We start from the raw sequence: 21,925 nt of genomic DNA on the forward strand, positions 1-21,925 counted from the left end.
TCTATTAAATATTTCCCCCCATCCATTCTTCAAGTAAGAAACATGGCTGAAGAGAGAAAAAGTGTATGGTGTCCCAAAGTCAAATTAAATATTCCCACTCACTGCCTAGAAATCACAGCCTTGGTTAATTGTGACTGATTCAATACAAGCTGAATCTCAGCTGGAATCCTTTATGTTATCCATATAGAATTCTGACCTGGAAAGAATTTAGACTTCTCACTGGATTGCACATGCTCACCTCTTTGTAACAGAGTGCTGCTGAAGGCCGTAATGGAGGTGCTGGCCGCAAGCAGCTCAAACTCCACGGCTTAGGAGTTTTGGGAGGCTCCAGGGGTCCCCAGTTTATAGTGGTATGAGGTGTCCCATGATGTGAAGGATGTGGAAGAGTGTGGTATACTGGAGTCAGGGGCATTTGCTTGCTGTCTGCATGCTTGCTGGATGGTGTTACAGGATGAGAAGGAAGCTGCCAAAATGAACAAACATCACACAAGCAAAGAAAGAACAATCAAAAGGGAATGCCACGTATAACCCTACACCAGTAAGCTTTCGTTATTAAATTTGCTGCAGTAAGACTTAAAAACAGGTTTGTTGGAATTTACCAATCTATTAACACTATGGTATGGTTAGCACATGGGACGCGGGTGGCGCTATGGGTGAAACCACAGAGCCTAGGACTAGCCGATCAGAAGGTCGGCGGTTCGAATCCCCACAAGGGGGGGAGCTCCCGTTGCTCGGTCCCTGCTCCTGCCAACCTAGCAGTTTGAAAGCACGTCAAAGTGCAAGTAGATAAATAGGTACCGCTCCAGCGGGAAGGTAAATGGTGTTTCCGTGCGCTGCTCTGGTTCGCCAGAAGTGGCTTAGTCATGCTGGCCACATGACCCGGAAGCTGTACGCCGGCTCCCTCGGCCAGTAAAGCGAGATGAGCACCGCAACCCCAGAGTCGGCCACAACTGGACCTAATGGTCAGGGGTCCCTTTACCTTTTATGGTTAGCACATCACATTAAACCATAGTTTAAAATGAGCTATGGTTGAATGTGAATGCTTCCACCTGCTGCAAACAAAACAAATCAGAGTTTGGTTTATCTTTGTGCCCGAACACAACGTGCTTCTTTTCCCCCAAACAAATCACAATATTTCATTAATACCCTACTTTAACACAGCTCCAACACTGACAACAATTAAATTATCAGGATGCATTCGTTTGTCTCCAGAAACACAGAAAAAATGACCTATTTTAAACCCAATGGTACTAAAGGCTGGTGGCCTCTTACCGTGTGAGATGGCACAGAATGAGGTTTAATAGCAGGCATCCCAAGAGTAGTCACTTTGGTTTGCTTCTGCAGATGGTCTACCCATTCATGCAAATCTTGTTGGTTGTTACAAGATACCAATATCCGTTCAATCATACTTCCTGGAACCCAACAGAAAACACAGAAGGAAAGAGCGGTTGTGTTGAATTCTCACATTAGCAACAGCCAACACGGCAAAACGCTTTCGTGTTTCAAACAAATGAACATATTCTGCTTCTTAAGGATGAGCACACTTCTCCTGAGTCTGGTGTCTCCTCCACATTACCTTACCACAATTTGGGGATGAAAAAAGAAGAATGCTCCCAGTTAAACAAGCGTTCCTTAAGATTTCTCTTGTCCCTTTAAGGATGAGTAATACTTGGTTGCAGAATAACCAAGTACAGTACAAATACATATGATGTTTAAGGCTTTTCTCCCTATGAACCACTACTACCCCTGCACAACGATGGCTACCTCAACAGAGAATCACCACTACATCTTCAAGAACCAGCACTCTTGTTTGGAGTGCTACGGTCAGTTAACTCTACTTAGCAGAGAATATGGCTTGCTCAGGTTTTAGCTGATGTTAAGTCTCAATATACCCATGCTGTAGAATTTCCAAGCACAAATCAAGGTGCTGATTTTGACCTCTGGAACTCTAAATCAGGGGTGGGGAGCCTATGGCCCTCCAGATGTTATTGTGATCCAACATCAGTCCCAGCCAACATGGCAAATAGTTAGGGATCATAAGAGTTATAGTTCAGCATTATATGGTGGGCCATTTGTTCCTCACCCACTGACTTGTGCCCTGTGCATCAGAATATCTGTTCCTCTAGTGAATCTCTCTGGGATCAACTGAGGAAGCCTTGAACCAAATGCCCTACCCCCCACCCCGGACTTAATGTGACTTTGGGGAGGATCTTTTTAGCTGTGTTGCCCTGTTTTTGGAACAGCCAATCAGTTTGCAAGAGCTTGGGGGGGGGAGTGCAGTGAAGGCACTAAAATCCCCTTCCACTAAAGCCCTCTTCAGGTGTTCAGCTGGACAGGTGACAGCAAAAATATAAAGAGGGAAAGGGACACACAAATGGGCACTGCAGAAAACTTATTATGAAGATCAGAGTGGAGGAGAAGGAGGCATTGGAGCAGGGCTGACATGTATACTCCTATTCCTCTACCCACTTTTGCCCTCGCATGTGCAGGCTGAAGGCTTGAGGTGATTGCTGGCCCAATGATCGAGTGAATTACAATTCCAGGCATCGAGACCATATTGTTATTTTACTGGTGTACTGCTGATTTTTTTATTGGCGAAGCCTGCCTTGAGTTATTTTTTTAAAAAAACAAACAAACCCACATACTATTTTAAAAATGATTAAATTATAAACAGTATGACCAGAGAGGTCACTTAAAACTGTCTTGTGACTTATTTTTTCAAGCTGGCTTTTGCCACATAAAATGATACAAACAGAACTAGACATTACCTGATATTTCAAATGCATTTCTGTGATTTTCACTGTCTTCTAGCTTTGCAATGGTCATGCCCGTTAGCGGCAATTTCCCCTAAAAAATAGATATATCAAACCATTCTTTAAACAAAATCCAAAAACACGGCAGCCTTATATTTAAGCACTAGCCTAGGAGCCATGGGTGACAAGGAACTGCGTGCAGGGAAGCAAGCGTTCTGCCAAACAGAAAGAAGGGAGTTCTCTGTCTCTTCTCTGCCAGCCTCCAGGAGATCAGTAACTTTTGTGAGCTTATTTACATTGATAAATCCTAAATTCATTTCAGTGAATGAAAACAAATGTATGAATTGTTTTTGAGCCAGGGGGTGGTTAAGCAAAGATTGGGACAGAGCTTGCTCTTGGAGTGTTTTATGTTCAATAACCACAGTGCCGCCTTTATGCTTCTTACTTGCTCCTCTACCACAGTAGCAGCAGGCTGAGGAACCTTTTCCAGTCATTGAGGACCAAATCATTCTCTTGTGAGAAACATTGCAGAGGTTGTATGTTCATGGTGGTTGGAGGTGGAAGCAGAAAAAGGGGGTAAGCCTCCTCCACGAGAGGGCAGCAACACGAGAATGGGCCTTTTCTGCAGTGGATCCCTGCTTGTGGAATGGTCTGCCCAGGAAGGCCTGCCTTGTGTCTTCGTTACCTATCTAGAGATGCCAGGCAAAAGCATTCCTCTTCTCCCAGGCCTTTGGCTAACAGCATTTTATGCGGCTGGCACTGTGGGTTAAGCCACAGAGCCTAGGATTTGCCGATCAGAAGTTTGGCAGTTTGAATCCCCGTGACGGGGTGAGCTCCCGTTGCTCTGTCCCTGCTTCTGCCAACCTAGCAGTTCAAAAGCACGTCAAAGTGCAAGTAGATAAATAGGTACTGCTCCGGCGGGAAAGTAAACGGCGTTTCCGTGTGCTGCTCTGGTTCGCCAGAAGCGGCTTAGTCATGCTGGCCACATGACCCGGAAGCTGTACGCCGGCTCCCTCGGCCAATAAAGCAAGATGAGTGCCGCAACCCCAGAGTCGGTCATGACTGGACCTAATGGTCAGGGGTCCCTTTACCTTTACCTTTACCTTATAGCATTTTAAACTGTGGGGATGTGTTGTTTTTGTTTGCTATTATGGCACTTTTTGGTGTTTTTATATTGCAAACCGCCCTGTGAACTTCAGATGATTGGCAGTATAGAAATTTAACAATCAAATAAGTGACTCTTGCTGCTGTACATTAGACTTCATTCCAGTCACACAAAGGTCAGCCATTTCCACAAACATACATATCCCCAGCGAAGCAAGAGGCATTATCGCAATTCAAGGCCACATCTGAGCCACACAAAAGTAATTGAGGGTGCCAAGAAGGCATGGTGAAGGGGGCATGATGTGGGGAAGGGAGAGTCCTAAGGTCATGGAGGGAGGCCTAGAGGGTCATTTTGGCCTTCAGACATAATCTTGCCCACTTCTGCCTTATAGGATCAGTCAGAGGATATGATACAAATGTTCCAAAAGCTAAAGATTACATAAATATAGTATGCAGAAAAAGTTATACTAAAAGTTGTTTTACCTGATAGATAAATCCACTCATTCTAGGACTGGCGGACAACATGAGCAATATGTTAGGAAAGAGAAGAAGGTATCTTTCATTCTTTTCCTTATTAAAAAAAGAAAAAAGAAAAGAGAAGGCGAATCATTAAAATACAAAGTTACAATTAAGTGACAAAAGAAAATTTCATATGGCATATTGTGATCGCAAACACTGGTATGTGTTGTTGCTTTAGTAATATTAAGGCATGTCAGGCATTTTTTAAAAAACAAGATTATACAGGGGTATAGTGAAGTTGCGAAATCTTAGTATGTTAAACTCTGGTTCATGCAAGAGTGAGGCATTGTGGGGTAGTTAAAACTGTGCATTTCTGGGAATGGGTGTCTAGGTTCTTTAACTGCAAACCTCCCTGTCTTTAGAAATGTGAATCAAATTGCATCCTGACTTGGGCAGGAAGGAGATGTTATCTGATTTGTAAATTCTGGCAGCTGGGGGCTCAGATGTGGAATGGGTGTGAAAAGGCTATCAGGTAATTTACAGCTCAAGAGCCTGATACATGTCAGAAAAGTATGGGAACAAAGAAGAGGTCTTTTGATCTCAAGGTCCTTTGAGCATAAACAAAGTTCAGCTGTGCTGGCCTCCTGACAATCAGGAGATATAGTCCCATCATATAGCCATTGGTAATTAACCTAAAGAAATGATTGGTCCCTAAACCCCTTCTCCACGTGGGATTCTCAAGGATAAAAGTTTGGGGAATTGAGATGAAAATTGCAGACTATCTTGCCCTGGTGTTCACCTGAGGGCGTTTGACCAGAAGAACGGACTTTGTGACTTCTTGCTATGCTTTGAACTAGTCATGCTTTGTGAGTATGTTTTAGTTAGCTATATTGTACAGTACAATGTTTTTTATTTTTTTGTTTGTAACCTTCCAAGAAATGTGCAAGCTTTTACTTTCTAAGTGGCTTTTTCAATAAATCTGGAAAAGGACTTTTGCCTTTTGTATTTTGTGTCTTTTGCCGGAGAAGCTAAACTGGTGCCTGACCCTTGGTGCATCTATCTGTTGGATTTCTGTCTGTGTCATGGTACAGTGACACAGGTCTGGGCAACCTGGTAAATATTGAAGCGGGGTTCTCCTCCTTGGACCCCATTCGAGAGTTGACCCAGGAAAGGAGAGGTGGTGGCAGCTTTCTACCGTTTGGCTTGTGACTTGCAACACCTCTCCCTCTCCCTGTCAGGTTCTGCCAGAGTTTGGAGGACTGGTTAGGGGGGGTGGATTAGGGGCCCACGAACACGGGGGGGGGGCAACCACTTTGGGTTTTCTTTTAAACAGAGCTGCATTACCTCACTTCCAGCACACTGAATCATGACTTGTGACATGTAAATAACATTTCCAAGTGTTTTAATGTCCTCTCCTTCCCAGCAGCGGATAGCTTCTGTTAGTATCTGGAGTTCAAGCTCCTTTCTTTTCCGTACTTCTTGACACTGTGCCTATTGGACCAGGAGAAAATACCATGAGCCAGGACGCAAGCACAACTGAAATAGCCCAGAAACAAGTTACTCAGTACCATGCCTGGGTCTTTTCATTTGATTTGGCTGTAGAAGAGGAGAGACAGTCATAGACGTAACTGCATTTTGAACTCTCCAGACTACCAAATTCCAACTACCCTTTTTTTACTTAAGATGGCTATGCGTTGCATCATTGCTGCTTTAAAGGCTTGTCTATACTTGAAGACAAACTTAAGGCACCTCAACAGTAGTGGGACAGCTGGTTACCAAACAGTTTTGTTTTCCCTTGACTTCTTTTTTTAAAATCCCTTAATGTCCATCTCTTACCTTTCCTCAAGGTGTCATTAAGATTGCAAGCTATGGGTAGGGGTTGTCTCTACTTAACTGTTTCATGTATAACATATAGCTCCTATAGGCACTTGGAAAAATATTATTAAAGTATAATCAGTTATAATGACTTAGCTGTCCTAGTCTGACGTTTCAAGTGTTTTGGTTTTAAGCTGTTTCTACACAAACTATTCCAACACTTGGTTTGACTTCTTACCAATTCTTTTGGTCCTCTTTTAACAAATGAAATATTTTACAAAGGGCTAGATATATCCTTTCATTCACTGTGCTCAGTAAAATAGAGAACACAATCAATTATCACCCAAGGATTACATTATATAGGACATTTATCGCCATATCAGGGTGTGTGAAATATGTGAAACATCCTAAACAAAGGAAGCTGCTCAAGAAACTTCAAGCACAAATAACTTTTTAAAAGAGTTTCAGCACACTGGGGTTTGCTTCTTTTCCCCTCTGTGAACCTCAACTGCAGAACGCTTTCTCAAATTTGCCTGCCTTGAACTACTTTGCTACATTAAGCATTTGCATAGGAGGAGTATATCTAATTTAAAAAGGAAAAGCACCTGCTGGTTCTGCATTCTGAATGACCAGATTCACATTTAAATTCTGTTGGCGTGCCATGATCCATGGGAAGTATGATGTGTAGGCAGCCTAACACCACACAATCAAACAGGAAGCTGGCTATGTGGACCAATCACAACATGGGTGCTTTCATCCTTATATGGATTTATAGTACTTGAATTCACTCAGACAGATTTCTATATGCAAAGGTTTGAGTCATGGTATTTCATGTAGTACCATGTGACTCCTCTTTTATCCTATAAATTGTCTGTCCCTTGAATCCAGACCAGAGTTTCCAGTGGAACCATCTTTTTAAAAATTCTTCCATAGCGATTCATCTTTAAATACTGTTCCCTCATGATACCCACCCAAAGTGCTCTCGTGACTTTGATACGCTATTTTGTATGATGTTTAGACTAGTATGTTGCCATCTATCACCTATGTAACTTACAGAAAGGTTTTTGAAAGCTGTCATGGATTTCTGAATGTCAGGCCGGTCTGGATGATAATCCTAAAAGAATATTAAAAGATACTTATATGTAATATGAAAGGAACAAAACTTACTTTATATTCTATACAAGGTTTACACATTCTTCTGGTATTATATATAAATCAAATGTTAAGATACATTCCTCACACCTTCGCTGCTTTAAAGGCAACAAACCTTTAGATCAGGTCATGCCAGATCTAGAGAACAAATTTTATTTTAAATAAGCCTATTCCCTCCCACTGGCCTGGTGACACTTTGCCTGATGGACTGGCCATAAATCTGTATCCTTCACTCACTTCTATATAAATACCTAGGGGACACAGGTGGCGCTGTGGTCTAAACCACTGAGCCTCTTGGGATTGCTGGTCGGAAGGTCGGGAGTTCAAATCTGCGTGATGGGGTGAGCTCCCATTGCTCTGTCCCAGCTGCCAACCTAGCAGTTCGAAAGCATGCCTGTGCAAGTAGATAAATAGGTATTGCTGCGGAGGGAAGGTAAACGGCGTTTCTGTGTGCTCTGGCACTCATCATGGTGTCCTGTTGCGCCAGCAGCAGTTTAGTCATGCTGGTCACATGACCTGGAAAGCTGTCTGTGGACAAACACCAGCTCCCTCGGCCTGAAAGCGAGATGAGCACTGCACCCCATAGTCACCTTTGACTGGACTTAACTGTCCAGGGGTCTTTAACCTTTATTATAAATACAATTTGAGCAAGATTTCCCTGGCGCACAATTTAAAAATAAGTTGATTTACTACTGGAGATGTAACAGTAGCAGCTGGTGGGGCTGCCCTGCTCTGCCTTCTGAACATGCTGGGTCACTTACTAAAAAGGGAAAAGGCAAGGCAGCTGGAGCTCAGTGTGGTGCAGGCGCTGTGGCAGAACCAGCCTAATGCTCCAGATGCTGTGTCCTTACTGTGCCTACACCATACCAAGCTCTCGGTGTCTTGCCCCTCTCCCTCTTGGCAAGCAGGTGTGACCTGACATATTCAGAAGACGGGAGAGCAGCACAGTTCCACTGGCTGCTACTGGATGCAAAGAGGAAAAGGAATTTTGTTCCAGCCCTAAAGCTAATCAAAATATGTTTGACCCTTGCAACTAAAAATTCTATGTCCCATCGTAATTTAACATTGAAACTAACCTTTCAGCCCAACTCTATACGTCGTTGTCAAACCACATATGTTAAACTAGGTTTGGTAATGAGGACCAAGCCTACATGTCGGACCTTTAAAGCCCTTCACGGCCTAGGACCCTCATACCTACGGGACCGCCTCTCCCGGTATGCCCCACAGAGAGCCTCAAGGTCCATAAACAGCAACACCCTAGTGGTCCTGGGCCCTAAGGAAGTTAGATTAGCGTCAACCAGAGCCGGGGCCTTTTCAACACTGGCTCCGGCCTGGTGGAACACTCTGCCTCATGAGACAGGGCCCTGCAGGATCTGATTTCTTTCCGCAGGGCCTGTAAGACAGAGTTATTCCGCCTGGCCTTTGGCTTGGAGCCAATTTGATTCCCTCCCCCTCTTTCTTTTTCTTTTTCCTTTCTCCTCCTGTGATGAGGCTGCATTTTAATATTTTAATGTTTCAATATTTTAATGTTGTATTTTAATCTTGTTTTTAAGTTGTATTCATTCAACTTGTTTTTATTATTGCTTGTTAGCCACCCTGAGCCTGGCCTTGGCTGGGGAGGGTGGGGTATAAATAAAAATTATTATTATTATTATTATTATTATTATTATTATTATTATTACTACTGTGAATTTGTACACGCTGTTGAACAGCAGTTAAATAGCCAAAGAATGGTGGAGTGGGGTGGGGCAGCTCCCAAATGTTAAAATTAAACAATTATGCCAATGTAGGTTTCGTGGTAAGTTAGGAGTGCCGAGAAAAACACATATGCATTGGGGATGCACAGTCCACTGGGCTGTCCAAGCAACTGCTCGGAAAACTCCAAAGGAATGTCAGAAAAGACCTCCAACAAGGCTTGACAGCCAAGATTCATATATGAGAAGCACAAACAAGGCAGTTGTGTAACGGTGGGGAGACACCGGGAAGTGCAGCTCTGGGACTTTTTTCAGAGCGTGCGCGATGACATCATCTGTCGGGAGTGTCTTGCTCCAGCAAATGAGTGGGCTGATATCAAGACTTTCAGGTTTCACTACTGTTTGTGACAAATTAGAATCAGAGAATGAGGTCAGCTCACTAGTCTAAGGCTGCTATAGCCAATCCTGAAGCATTGGCTTTTATGCTATGCATTGATGTGGTTGTGCAGGTATGATCAGAACAGCTCCTTGCATTTTGGACTTTCCATGGGGGTCACCATTATGACCTCTTCCACTTCGATATTTACCATTACAGCACTGCTGTTAAATACCCACCCTGTCTGAGACATCCACAAGTGCCTCTTGGGAGACTGGAGTAATAAAAAAGCAACAGGTGCAGTGCCATATAAAATGTGGCAATACACTCATACTTCAGGCCAGAGCAAGCCACAGTTTTAGGATTAGGGCATCTTATTTTTGTCTTTGAAAACACAACCCCAGAACTCTAATGGAGTTGATCCTACCAGACTACCTTTACATCAGAAGAACGAGAGCATAGTAATGTCCTTTAGGACTCATCATTCCTGAAATGTACCTTTAAGGTCATCATTGTCAAATCATCATTAAGATGGAATGTTAATGCTGATGAGATATACCTCCATGTGTCTTTCAAGCTCTTTGAGCAATGTGGGATATTTATCCAGGCGCATAAAAGGTTTGCTCAGGCCTGTGGTCAATACAAGAATCCCAGGGCTGTTGGCTCCTTTCATCTCCATGAATTCTCCCAGCTCTTCACTGTTCATAAAAAGAGAAGTTAAAGTTAAAACAAAAGCAAAGAAGTAAAATCAGCCAAACCAGAGAGAAATAAATCATTTCACTTCTTCGGCAATAGCCTGCTTTTCATTTTCTGAGAAAGGGCTAAGCTTCCTCATAAAATAAAAGATGAACAAGTCTAATCTTATCCGTATTTTTTGATGGAAAAGCAGTTCTTCAAGCTTAGCTTTAATTCTCTCTGAATCCCAATTGAAAAGAATGCATCAATTTAGAGCTAAAATCAGGACTCCCAGCACTATAAATAATCAAGTATTTCAGGTGATGTTAAACATATTATTCATACTGATGACGAGAGCTAACGTCCAAGAAGATTAACAGTTCAACCCTGTGCTCATGTACTTGGAATTAAGCACTACGTTGTTCAATGGCGTTTAAACCCAAGCAAATCTGCATAGGGCCAAAGCATCAGGGGGAAATCACACTACCAAAATAATAACAAGCCACACTATGAAATGAACATACTGGCCTTTAAGCAGGCATTGAAAGTTGCTTTAGTCTAATCATAGGTATTTTCAAGATCTGGTTCCTTTAATGCTGTTTTTTCATCTACTGTTTTTAATTTATTTATTGTATTTTATGCTATTGTTTTGTTTAATTTGTTATTGTTAAAAGTTAAGGTATACTTAGGACAACATGTTAATGTAGAAGGGTTAAGGATAATTTAAGTATATAAATACACTGAACACAATAGATTACTGAACATTTTCCAGAAGAAACACAAATAAAAAGTACATTTTTAAGAACTGCCATCGCAACTGCATTTGTATAGCCACAAATCTCCCACAGCAATTTAATCCACTTTAGCACAACTGAGAGAATGTCAAGAAAGCATTGTATGTTGGCACTCCCACCATCAACACATACACACCCTTTTCAGCTAAGTCACAACATTCCTTAAAAGGAAGTCTAGTCTACCTACACATCTGCAATGTTGCATTTAACTATTGTCATGCTCTAAATAACAATCCAACAAGTGGAATCCCCAAAACTTTCCTCTGCTAGGTTCTCTTATGATTCCTTGCAAGATCTAGGAGTCTTAGTAGAACACAAGCTTAACATGAGTCAACAGTGTGATGCAGCAGCAAAAAAAGGCTAATGCTACTCTAGGCTACATCAACCGAAGTATGGTGTCTAGATCAAGGGAAGTCATAGTACTACTCTATTCTGCCTTGGTCAGACCACTCCTGGAGTACTGTTCCAGTTCTGGGCACCACAATTTAAGAAGGATGTTGACATGTTGAAATGTGTGCAGAGGAGGGCAACCAAGATGATCAAGGGTCTGGAAACCAAGCCTTAAGAGGAACGGTTGAGGGGGCTGAGTATGTTTAGCCTGGAAAGGAAGAGGCTGAGAGGATATATGATAGCCATCTTCAAACATCTTAAGGGCTGTCACATGGAAGAGGGAGCATGCTTGTTTTCTCCTGCTCTGGAGGGTACAACTCAAACCAATGGATTCAAGTTACAAGAAAGAAGAACCCACCTAACATCAGGAAGATTTTTTTGTTAGTAAGAGCTGTAAGATTCCTGCATTTCAGGGGGTTGGGCTAGATGACCTTTGGAGTACCTCCCAACTTGACAGTTCTATGATTCTGTAAGTCTGAACTGACCTTTCCCCATCCATACACTGAAGAGTCAAATGCGTCCTTCCCACTGAACATTCTCATTGCCAAGAAAGTCCAAGGCTAGCTGCAACACCTTCCTGCTACTGCTACACTTCAGGAAAATATAGTTTTGATTTCAGGAGTAATATCAAGCTTCCTCATTTTGTGTTTAAACCAAATCCCTAAGACCATAAAAATGGTCCACACCACCACCAATATGTTCATGGACATGTGCTTGACAGAAGACTGTATGTACATACGCAACATACAATATGTGAAGTACACAGAGCAGCAACAGTTTTGATATTCAAGAGTCCGTGTATATTCAAACGTAACACAGCCCTGCTTTAGCTACAAAACTCACTACATGAGATAGAATCAACTAGCCAAGCACTTAAAAATAGAATCTTTTAAATAGTGTTCTGATCAAGAAAGAACTTTTCTTTTTTTAAAAAAAAAACTGCCATTAATGAACTATTTAAAGACTATGCATAGTTCATTTATTTCCTTCAACAACCATTACATCTACAAATCAGCGTGGTTAGTTCAAGATCACAGCTGTTTTAACAAAGACACTAAGTTTTTATAACATGCACTTTTGTCTAAATGCTGCTGAATATTTCACAATGAATCCACTCCATATTTAGCTAAAGCAGTACACAGGGAAGAAACAAAATGAGATATGCAAGAGATAGTAGTTTAGCCAAGAAACAAATAGGCCTATTATTAAAATCTTAAATCTATCCAAAACAGACTAGGTATGTAAAATAAATAAGCATAAATATTATTACGAAGCTAGCATACATTTACAAGATTTGGGTATCAAGGAATTTTTGAAACCTCTCCTATAAAGATAGTCCAGAGAACGGACTGTTTTTATCATCCGTGCTTCGTGAAGTCCCCTAGGTTAGTAAGGTATTAAAATAGAATTTGCAATTTGCCTCTAAAAGGGATCCAAACCAACAACATTTTTAACATGTAAAATCACTAAAAAACAAACAAACTAGGAAGAGTATCTTTAAAGACCTCAAAGCACCTACAACCATGTGAACAGTAGAAAAACTCTTAGCATTAAATGAACAAACAAATGGAAAAAGAAACATTTAAAACTGCAACTTACACTTCCAATTCCTGTCTATAGTAGACAGAACATGAACTCTCACTGCTGAAAGGTCTAAATATGTCACATAGACAATGCATGCTGAAAACCCTCCACTAAACCCTTGGCTCACTTAATGACTCTAAGCTTTTTACTGTCTCTAGTGCAGCATTTCTAGATAGAATGCCTTATTCTTGGGCTGTTGCTTCAAGTATGACATCACCCTCTATGTTAGCAGCCCTTTTTCTGAAGCAAAGTGGAGGAGGGACAAAAGGTTCTCTGACTCAGATGCTTATCTGTATTCCATGCTCCCATTATCTTCCATAAATGCTATTTAAGCTTCACATTTCGAAATCTGTTTTTGTTAAAAAATGCAATAAAGTAATTTTGAAATTAGGTTCCAGCTACAGGATCTTCTAACACTCTGTTAAACTGTACTTTAAAAGAAAAAGTGGTTTTAAGCCTTGCTCCAGTTCTACAGATGCAATTTTTAGCCTGAAGCATGCAGAAGTCTTGAGTGTTGTGCTTGGTTGTAGTTTTTTTTATAATCTGCTCCCTCATTTGGGTGAATGCTGGAAAAAGATTGCTTCCATTTGCCTCCACAGAAAGTATTCTTACCTTTGTTTTAAAACTTTTCTGCCTTTGGTAAAGATTTAACTGAGGTTGCATCAGTAAGACTGATGGGTAAAGGTAAAGGGACCCCTGACCATTAGGTCCAGTTGTGGCCAACTCTGGGGTTGCTGCGCTCATCTTGCTTTATTGGCCAAGGGAGCCGGCGTACAGCTTCCGGGTCATATGCCCAGCATGACTAAGCCGCTTCTGGCAAACCAGAGCAGCGCATGGAAACGCCATTTACCTTCCCGCCAGAGCGGTACCTATTTATCTACTTGCACTTGATGTGCTTTCGAACTGCTAGGTTGGCAGGAGCAGGGACCGAGCAACGGGAGCTCACCCCGTCACGGGGATTCGAACCACCAATCTTCTGATTGGCAAGTCCTAGGCTCTGTGGTTTAACCCACAGCGCCACCCGCGTCCCTAAGACTGATGAAGATGTGACCTTTAACTATGGTTAAGGGGGCAGAGTAAGCTGCAGCTCTCCACCTCATATGCAAATTTTCCGACAATGCTTTTCTCCATAGTGGTTAAGGATTATGACATTAATCATAGTTAACACTAAAGCAGATCCGCTCTTAGTGATATTTCCTTGGCTCAAATTCATGGTGAAGTGCAAAAGAGGGAAGGCAGGGAAATGTCCAAAATAGGGATGAGGAACTTGTAAGCCCTCCAGATGTTGCTGCACTACAACTCCCATCATTCTTGACCACTGGCCTTGTCGGCTGGGGCCAATGGGAAATGGCGTCCAACAACATCTGAAGGGCCACAGGCTCCCCATCCCTGGTCTAAAACAAAAATGAGAAGCTCTGGGGAAAGGACGTATGATCCTACAGCCTGATTCTGATCACTTTACCTCATCTAAGGTTACATTTGCATCGCAACTATAAATATTTTTATGTACAATAATTTACAAACATTGTGCATGGCAGGCATCAGCATAGAAGCAGCATTTCTTCTCCTCCCTAGAGGAACAGAAGGCCTCCTCTTAATATGTTGCCTGCATAATCTAAAAACAACAAGGGAACCCTGTTGTTTCCCTTGTCTGAACTTCTTCAAATGTTTTGTTTTATTTGTATGTAATTAAACTCAACCAAGGGACGCAGGTGGCGCTGTGGGTTAAAGCCTCAGTGCCTAGGACTTGCCGATCGAAAGGTCGGCGGTTCGAATCCCTGCGGCGGGGTGCGCTCCCGCTGCTCGGTCCCAGCGCCTGCCAACCTAGCAGTTCGAAAGCACCTCCGGGTGCAAGTAGATAAATAGGGACCGCTTACCAGCGGGAAGGTAAACGGCGTTTCCGTGTGCGGCTCTGGCTCACCAGAGCAGCGATGTCACACTGGCCACGTGACCCGGAAGTGTCTCCGGACAGCGCTGGCCCCTGGCCTCTTAAGTGAGATGGGCGCACAACCCCAGAGTCTGTCAAGACTGGCCCGTACGGGCAGGGGTACCTTTACCTTTACCTTTTTAAACTCAACCAACTAAATTCATACATTTGAATCGGCTTGCTCATTTTATGGAAAGGCAAGGTACTAAAACAAAAACATTTTAAAGTAAAGACCTAAGATTGCTTTAAACCAAACGGCAATCCTGCTAGAGGGTGTTAAGAATTCCCAAAGTGAGAAATAGTCAGGTTACTTTGATATGTGGCTAAATACAGGTTTCTGAATAAGCAGTGAGGGCTGACGATGGACGGAAATGTCCACATTCCTTCCAAGCCTAAAATATTATAGTTATAAGCTGAATCAATTAATGGCCCTATTGGTCCGTAGATAATCATTTCAAAACATCGGGTATCAGAAAAAGGAAACCCTATTCATCTGACCAAGGCTAGTGAGGTAGACCTCAAATTGTATATTAAAATATATTTGTTTTAAATGAAAGCACTTCTGTGGCAAGCTAGTTTCTACTGTCTATTATACTCAAAGCACAATCAGATTCAATCAATCCCACAGCAGGCCTGACACAGCCCTTGATAACAACTGAGTGGAACTTGAACCCCTGAACCTTAGGAATGTAGCCAAAGCTTCAATACACTCAACCACTGTGTGTCTTTTGAAAACGAAGAAAAAAAATATATATTAGGAAGTGTCAAGACTGTGCTCCCAGCCGCAGAATTAAACACACCGGAAAATATTATAAAGATTGCTACCATAGGTGCTAGCATTAGCCTGGAATCCTCAGAAAGAATCATGTTTTTCCATAGGCTGTGCAACATTACTTTTACTTATTGTAACATCCCACCCAACATTCAGCCATTCGATCACAACACCATTCCATAAGCACGATGGATTAATTTCAGTTTTAATGCATTACGCAAATATAATTGAAACAGAAAATACTAGCCCTGTTCAAGTACTCCAACTTTTAATATGGCACTTTAGAAATTTTCTCAATTTTTAAAATAAATTGCCTAAGAAAAGGAACAACTCTGATTGATCGGATCAAAGTTGCATCCAGTCTGCATTTTGCTTCCCAAAATGGCCAACCAGATCTTGAATGCAATACCTCTCGCCTGCTGCTGTTTCCCTAGCAACTGGCATTCAAGGGGATACTGCCCCTAGACATGGAGGTTCCATATATAGTTGTCGTGGCCAACAGCCAGCGATAGCTCTATCATCCAGGAATTCATCTAATCCCCTTTAAAAGCCATACAAGCGAGTGGCCACCATCATTATCTTGGAGCAGTGAGTTCCCTAGATTAACAATGCACTGTTCAAAGTGCTTAAGTGGAGGAAAAGGAGGGAGCGTGCAAGTGTTGGAAACTACCTAGTCTAGTTCATGCAGGGCAGGGGTGGGAAACCTAAGTGGCCCTACAGATGTTGGCGGACTACAACTCCCATCATCCCTGGCCACTGGCCACACTAGCTGAAGCTGAAGCCCAACATAATTTCAATGGTCTCAGGTTGCTTATCCCCAACTTAGAACCAAGGTATCGTATGCCTGAACTACCTCTGTAACTATTATCTCACACATCCAATGAACAAAATTATTTAAGGCATTTTATGGACTGCTGAATCCTCAGCGTTTCTAAGTGATGTATATAAAAGTAAACCACATAAGAGATTAAAACAATAAAAATTCATTGTGAAACTGGACAGTAACACAAACGCCACCTTAAAATGCCTGCCAGAATAAGAAAGCCTTTGTCATGTGCCTGAATAAAAAGTATTTGATTTATTTAAGGCACTGAACTAAATATGAATAGCACTACAGGACTTGTAAGGTTGCAAACCTGTGCACACTCCCTCAGGAGTAAGGACTCAACCACACTTCTGCCTCTTTCCTCTAAGAAAACCTGCCGTTTACCACTAAATACGGGTAAATATCAATTGGGTTTTCTCTGGACTGATGTTTGTTCCAATATAGCAATAAAGACCATGTTTTCCGGGGGGAAGTGGTGGGGCAAAGGCTAAACTGCTTTGACTCATGCCTACAAGCTACAGGACAAGTGATGCACACTTAGCTCAGTTGGCAGAGTATGAGATTCTTAATCTCAGGGTTGTGGGTCTGAACCATATGTTGGGCGAAAGATTCCTGTGTTGCAGGGGGTTGGACTGGATGATCCTTGTGGTCCCTTCCAACCCAATGATTGTAAGTGGAAGTGTGAATGAGCCCAAGTTATATTGAAATCAATCTACTTGCTGAACACCAGCAATGCTTATTTTCAAATCCTCCACTAAAAAAAGCTGATTTCAAAACTGACGCTCACATCTGCTGCCACTTCATCTTCCGTCTTGTGCCTGATAAAACACCTTAATTTGTTTGCAAAACACCATTAAAAAGTGGAAAGAAAAATTTACAAGGTTTTCTTGTTCTTGATGCACATACCTGTGTTCTGTGAGGACGGTTACTGCTGACGGGTGGTTGGCACAGTACGCAAAGTATAAATTTTTCATTTGTGGCATCAGATTTAGGAAGCAACCACCAACCCGTTGCTGAGTTTCAGGCAACCTGAAAGAAAGCAATGTAACTGTAATTTTTTTAATGTTCTGAAGCTTAATGCACAATGCATTCCAAATGCACCAAGGACATTTGTTTTAGTAACCTCAAAAGACCAAGTGTAGCTTTGGGAGTCTAGTGTTGGGGGAACTGTTGCAAAATTGTTATATATTTGATAGCTCATTATGCACTGCTGTTACTAGGGATGTGCTGCCTTCTATTTTTTATCAATCAACGTCCTGGCTTTTGTGCTGAATACCCATAAGCATGACAAACGTGGAGGAGAGATAACTCAGTGATGAAGAGAATAAAGCTAGAGCAGGGATAAAAGGTAAAGGTAAAGGGACCCTTGACCATTAGGTCCAGTTGCGGATGACTCTGGGGTTGCGGAGCTCATCTTGCTTTATTGGCCTTGCATGTGGCCAGCATGACTAAGCCGCTCCTGGCGAACCAGAGCAGTGCATGGAAACACCGTTTACCTTCCCGCCGGAGTGGTACCTATTTATCTACTTGCACTTTGACGTGCTTTTGAACTGCTAGGTTGGCAGGAGCAGGGACCGAGCAACAGGAGCTCACCCCATCGCGGGGATTTGTACCGCCGACCTTCTGATTGGCAAGCCCTAGGCTCTGTGGTTTAACGCCACCCACATCCCCTAGAAGCAGGGATACAATAACCCAACAGCCGATTCCCATGATCCTAATTGAAGAGTCAAAATTGTTACAGCTGCACCAACTTTAATGTTTTGAAATTATTTACTTCAAGAATGTTCACTGCTGGAAAGCGTATTTTAAAAAAATAAATAATAAAAATCACCTGCTTTAATATCCTTTATCACATTGCATAAAACTACTGGTGGTTGTTGTTGTTTTTGCACAGTACTTTCATATTATTATTTTTTTGGAGAAGTCACTCCTGTTCTCTGTTCATACTTTGCAACTGAACTGCAAGATTTACACATTTACATCAACGTGTGTGCTACAAATGTCTATAGATGCCAGGTGTCATTCTAAACAGTTAAACATAAACAGGTCTGCTAGATTGGATAGTACATACTTGGTGCATTCTTCTAAAGACTGTACAAGCATTTGCTGAAAAGAACTGATTTCTTCTAGATTTCCCATTAAATATGAAGTATCTGTAGAGTTTAACCTGGAGCCAAAAAGAAAATAAGAAAATTAAGCACTTGTACGTAAAACAGCCCACATCATTTCTGGTGTTGCTTATACGGCCGAGACTGGCTTCCAATATAGGAGGCACAAAATCACTTTCCTTTCACATGCACCCCTGGCATCACAGACCCACCCCCAATTTCCCACTTGGGGGCTCAGGAAGCTAGAGAGGTGGGGAGACAGGGCAAAGCTCTTTCCCACTATATACATCCCGGAAGATGCTTTCCATACGCTCTGATTGACAGCTTCCCCCATAGCCAGATTCACTGCATATTCCTGCATTGCGGGGGTGGACCAGATGACCCAACTATATGATTCTATGATTCTATCCTCTGCAATTCATAAAAGATGTGTGAGGTGGGGAATGGGGAGTGGGGGGGGGGTCTTCTCTGGGGCTAACTTGCATAGGGAGCTTGCCAGAACAGAATGTTTGACAGCCGCTATAGAATCCTGTGATGTCATACACTCTGCGGCAGTTATTTCAGTTGGTTCGGTTATTAACAGTCTCGCGATTCTCAACAACTTGATTCTCTTCAGGGAGTTCTTTTTGGATCATCTTTTAATAATTTTTTTTTAATCTTTCATCTTGTTATTTATTATGAAGTAGCTGTCTTATTGCAAAAGAATTTTAGAATTACACTTGAAAGAGAAGTTGCTGAGTTACAACTCATTACCAAACTAAAAACTATGGAGAGACCTGGTCTGAATAGAGATATTGGATTCATGTCCCATTATACATGCTAGAGCTAATTTTGGTCATCTGTCCTTTTAAAAATCCCTTGCCCTTCCCTGCGGAACCAACTGCCATCATTAACAGCCATCAACAGTTATAAGGATGTAGCGACCTCTCCCTCAGAGTATCTGAAGAAGTGTGTATACACACAAAAGCTCATACCTAGAAAGCTTATACTTAGTTGGTCTTGAAGATGCTACTGGAATTATTTTATAAAAATTTTTTTTTGAAAGATTCTTTTAAAGACTGTCTTAAGACAAAAAGACTTGATTCTCTTAAGGGAGTTCTTTTTGGATCATCTTTTAATATATATATATATATATATATATATCTTTCATCTTATTTATTGTGATTCTCAACAGTTAAAGCAGCAGGTTATGTTATGTTATGTTGTGTTGTGCTGCTGTCTGCCTCAGACTATCAGTCAGTCTGTAAATGTTTGTTCGTCTGTAACAGTTTAATCAACATAAGGTGCTTTAGCAACTAAAAAAAAAAATCCACCTGCACTGTATATATATTTTTACACCGTAACTGCAAGTACACCAGGTAAAAGTTATACATTCTTTAAATTTTAAAAGAGAGCATCTTTCGTAGTTTTAACAGGAGGGAAAAGAGAATTAAAGGGTCAAACAACCCACATACACATAGTTCTCTGTAAATAAGAACTAAAGTCTAATTCCCACAATATACACCTCTAACAAACTAAAAATCAGGGTCTCTTTCACCCATAAGCCCTTGGAACCATTGGTTGTGATGTCACAGAATGTTAATTCAACACACTGCCAAAAGGAAAGATCAGGATCAATATAAATTCTACAGTGCCCCCCCCATACTAGCCTCCAAACAACAGATATAATATTGTGTGCATCTCTGTTACAGTGCCACAGAGTACTACTATGACCCCTGAGGGTTGCAATTCCTGCATTGAAGGGGGTTGGACTAGATGACCCTCAAGAGTCCCTTCCAACACAATTCTAGGATTCTACTACTATTATGAATGCTTTTTGAATTTATTGCCTGCCCTTCACCATAGCCTCACAGAGCAGGTTTTAAGCAACTTAAGGTAAAGGGTAAAGGAACCCCTGACCATTAGGTCCAGTTGTGACAGACTCTGGGGTTGCGGTGCTCATCTCGCTTTATTGGCCAAGGGAGCTGGAGTACAGCTTCCGGGTCATGTGGCCAGCATGACTAAGCCGCTTCTGGCAAACCAGAGCAGCGCAAGGAAACGCCATTTACCTTCCCGCCGGAGCGGTACCTACTTATCTACTTGCACTTTGAGGTGCTTTCGAACTGCTAGGTTGGCAGGAGCAGGGACAGAGCAACAGGAGCTCACCCCGTCACAGGGATTCGAACCGATGACCTTCTGATCGGCAAGTCCTAGGCTCTGTGGTTTAACCCACAGCACCACCCGCGTCCCTTAAGCAACTTACACTGCCCATGATGCATGGTGGCTCAAATAAGGTTTTTCAACGGCAAGATGTACTTACTTTTCACTAGCTTGTAAGGGTCGCAGGTAGTTAGAAAGCATGGTCTGTATTTCCTTAGCATATTCGTTTTCTGTCTCTAGAATGTTTTGTAGCACCTATAATACATTAAAAAAAAGCCTGTGACTGTCATGTTAAAGCTACAGAGAGGAGGAAACCAAAATGTCAAGACACCAATATTGTTTTCTATAGTTTGACTGTAAATAGGAGAGGAAGAAGTGTGCACTTGATTAAAGGTAAGCAATTAGCGTAGTAAAAAAAAAAAGCACGTTTTTTAAGGGTCAAAATGGTAGGGAAGGGCTGTAGCAGAACCAACACTTTGCAGGTTTAATCCTCAGCATCTCCAGGTTAGGGCTGGAAAAAAATCCTGCCTGCAAAGGGCAATATGTCTGGCATATCTTCCTTATAGCACCTTGATTATTTAAGGCAGCGATGGCTAATATTTCTCGACAAATGTGTGCTAGAAATTAAAAAGTGTGAGATGGTACTCTGCTCTGCAGCTCTCCTTCCTGCCTTGGGTGTGGTTTTTGCCACAATCTACAAACAGCGGCACACAGGAGTGATATCGGAAACTCCAAATCTCATTGTACTGCAACCCTGAATTTCTTTCTCACACCTTTGTCTAACATTACACACACACACACACACACACACACACACACACACACAGCCACTAGAGTGAAGGCGCAGCTAGATGTCAGTGTTTGAAATTAGCAGGGGCATTTTGCGACCAAGTGAAGATGCCCAGGCACCAGGATGCCTCCTGACATCTACACCATCTGGAGGTGCATGCCTGGAGATGCATGCATTGGATCTGGGTTGTTTACGCACACTAATACCACAATCAATTATATTTTATCTGCACAATCGGAATGAATTTCTGGAACCCAAGTGCTTTTTCTGCGCAGCCTGAGCGGGAGCAGTCACCATTCAGAAAGAGAGGTATGAATAGGCCAATATATATACAGTGGTACCTCAGGTTACATACTGTCAGGGGTTCAGGAGCAGAGGCACAGGGAGGAGAGGAGATGGAGAGCGAAGGGGAGGAATCCGAGGGGAGCGTAGGAGAAGAGGACAGTGGACCGAGGGATTCCATGAGCCTCTCCAGCGAATCGGAAGATTCACAGAAGGGGGCGCCAGTGGCCAGGGGTAGGGGGTTCCCAAGGGGAACGCCCCAGGAGCAAGGGGGCAGCAGGGACT

At 42.3% G+C, this 21,925-nt stretch overlaps 1 protein-coding gene across 7 annotated transcripts in view; it reads right to left on the reverse strand.

Annotated features, from left to right (window-relative positions):
• ARHGEF7 (Rho guanine nucleotide exchange factor 7) overlaps positions 1–21,925 on the reverse strand; it is an 87,885-nt gene that overhangs the window by 30,289 nt on the left and 35,671 nt on the right. For all 7 annotated transcript variants that reach the window (XR_013837854.1, XR_013837855.1, XM_079972590.1 and 4 more), the window contains exons 7-16: positions 20,729–20,823; positions 18,393–18,488; positions 17,228–17,350; positions 9,913–10,051; positions 7,186–7,245; positions 5,661–5,807; positions 4,341–4,427; positions 2,769–2,847; positions 1,273–1,412; positions 239–463 (exon numbers count right to left, since the gene is read on the reverse strand). Coding sequence is in view for 5 of the 7 variants with exons in the window: in XM_079972590.1 (XP_079828716.1) it covers positions 239–463; positions 1,273–1,412; positions 2,769–2,847; positions 4,341–4,427; positions 5,661–5,807; positions 7,186–7,245; positions 9,913–10,051; positions 17,228–17,350; positions 18,393–18,488; positions 20,729–20,823 (1,191 nt within the window). In the remaining 2 variants the exon portion in view is untranslated. The remainder of the gene's footprint in view (positions 1–238; positions 464–1,272; positions 1,413–2,768; positions 2,848–4,340; positions 4,428–5,660; positions 5,808–7,185; positions 7,246–9,912; positions 10,052–17,227; positions 17,351–18,392; positions 18,489–20,728; positions 20,824–21,925) is intronic.

This window comes from Podarcis cretensis (assembly GCF_951804945.1).
Source record: "Podarcis cretensis genome assembly, chromosome: 4".
NCBI lineage: Eukaryota > Metazoa > Chordata > Lepidosauria > Squamata > Lacertidae > Podarcis > Podarcis cretensis.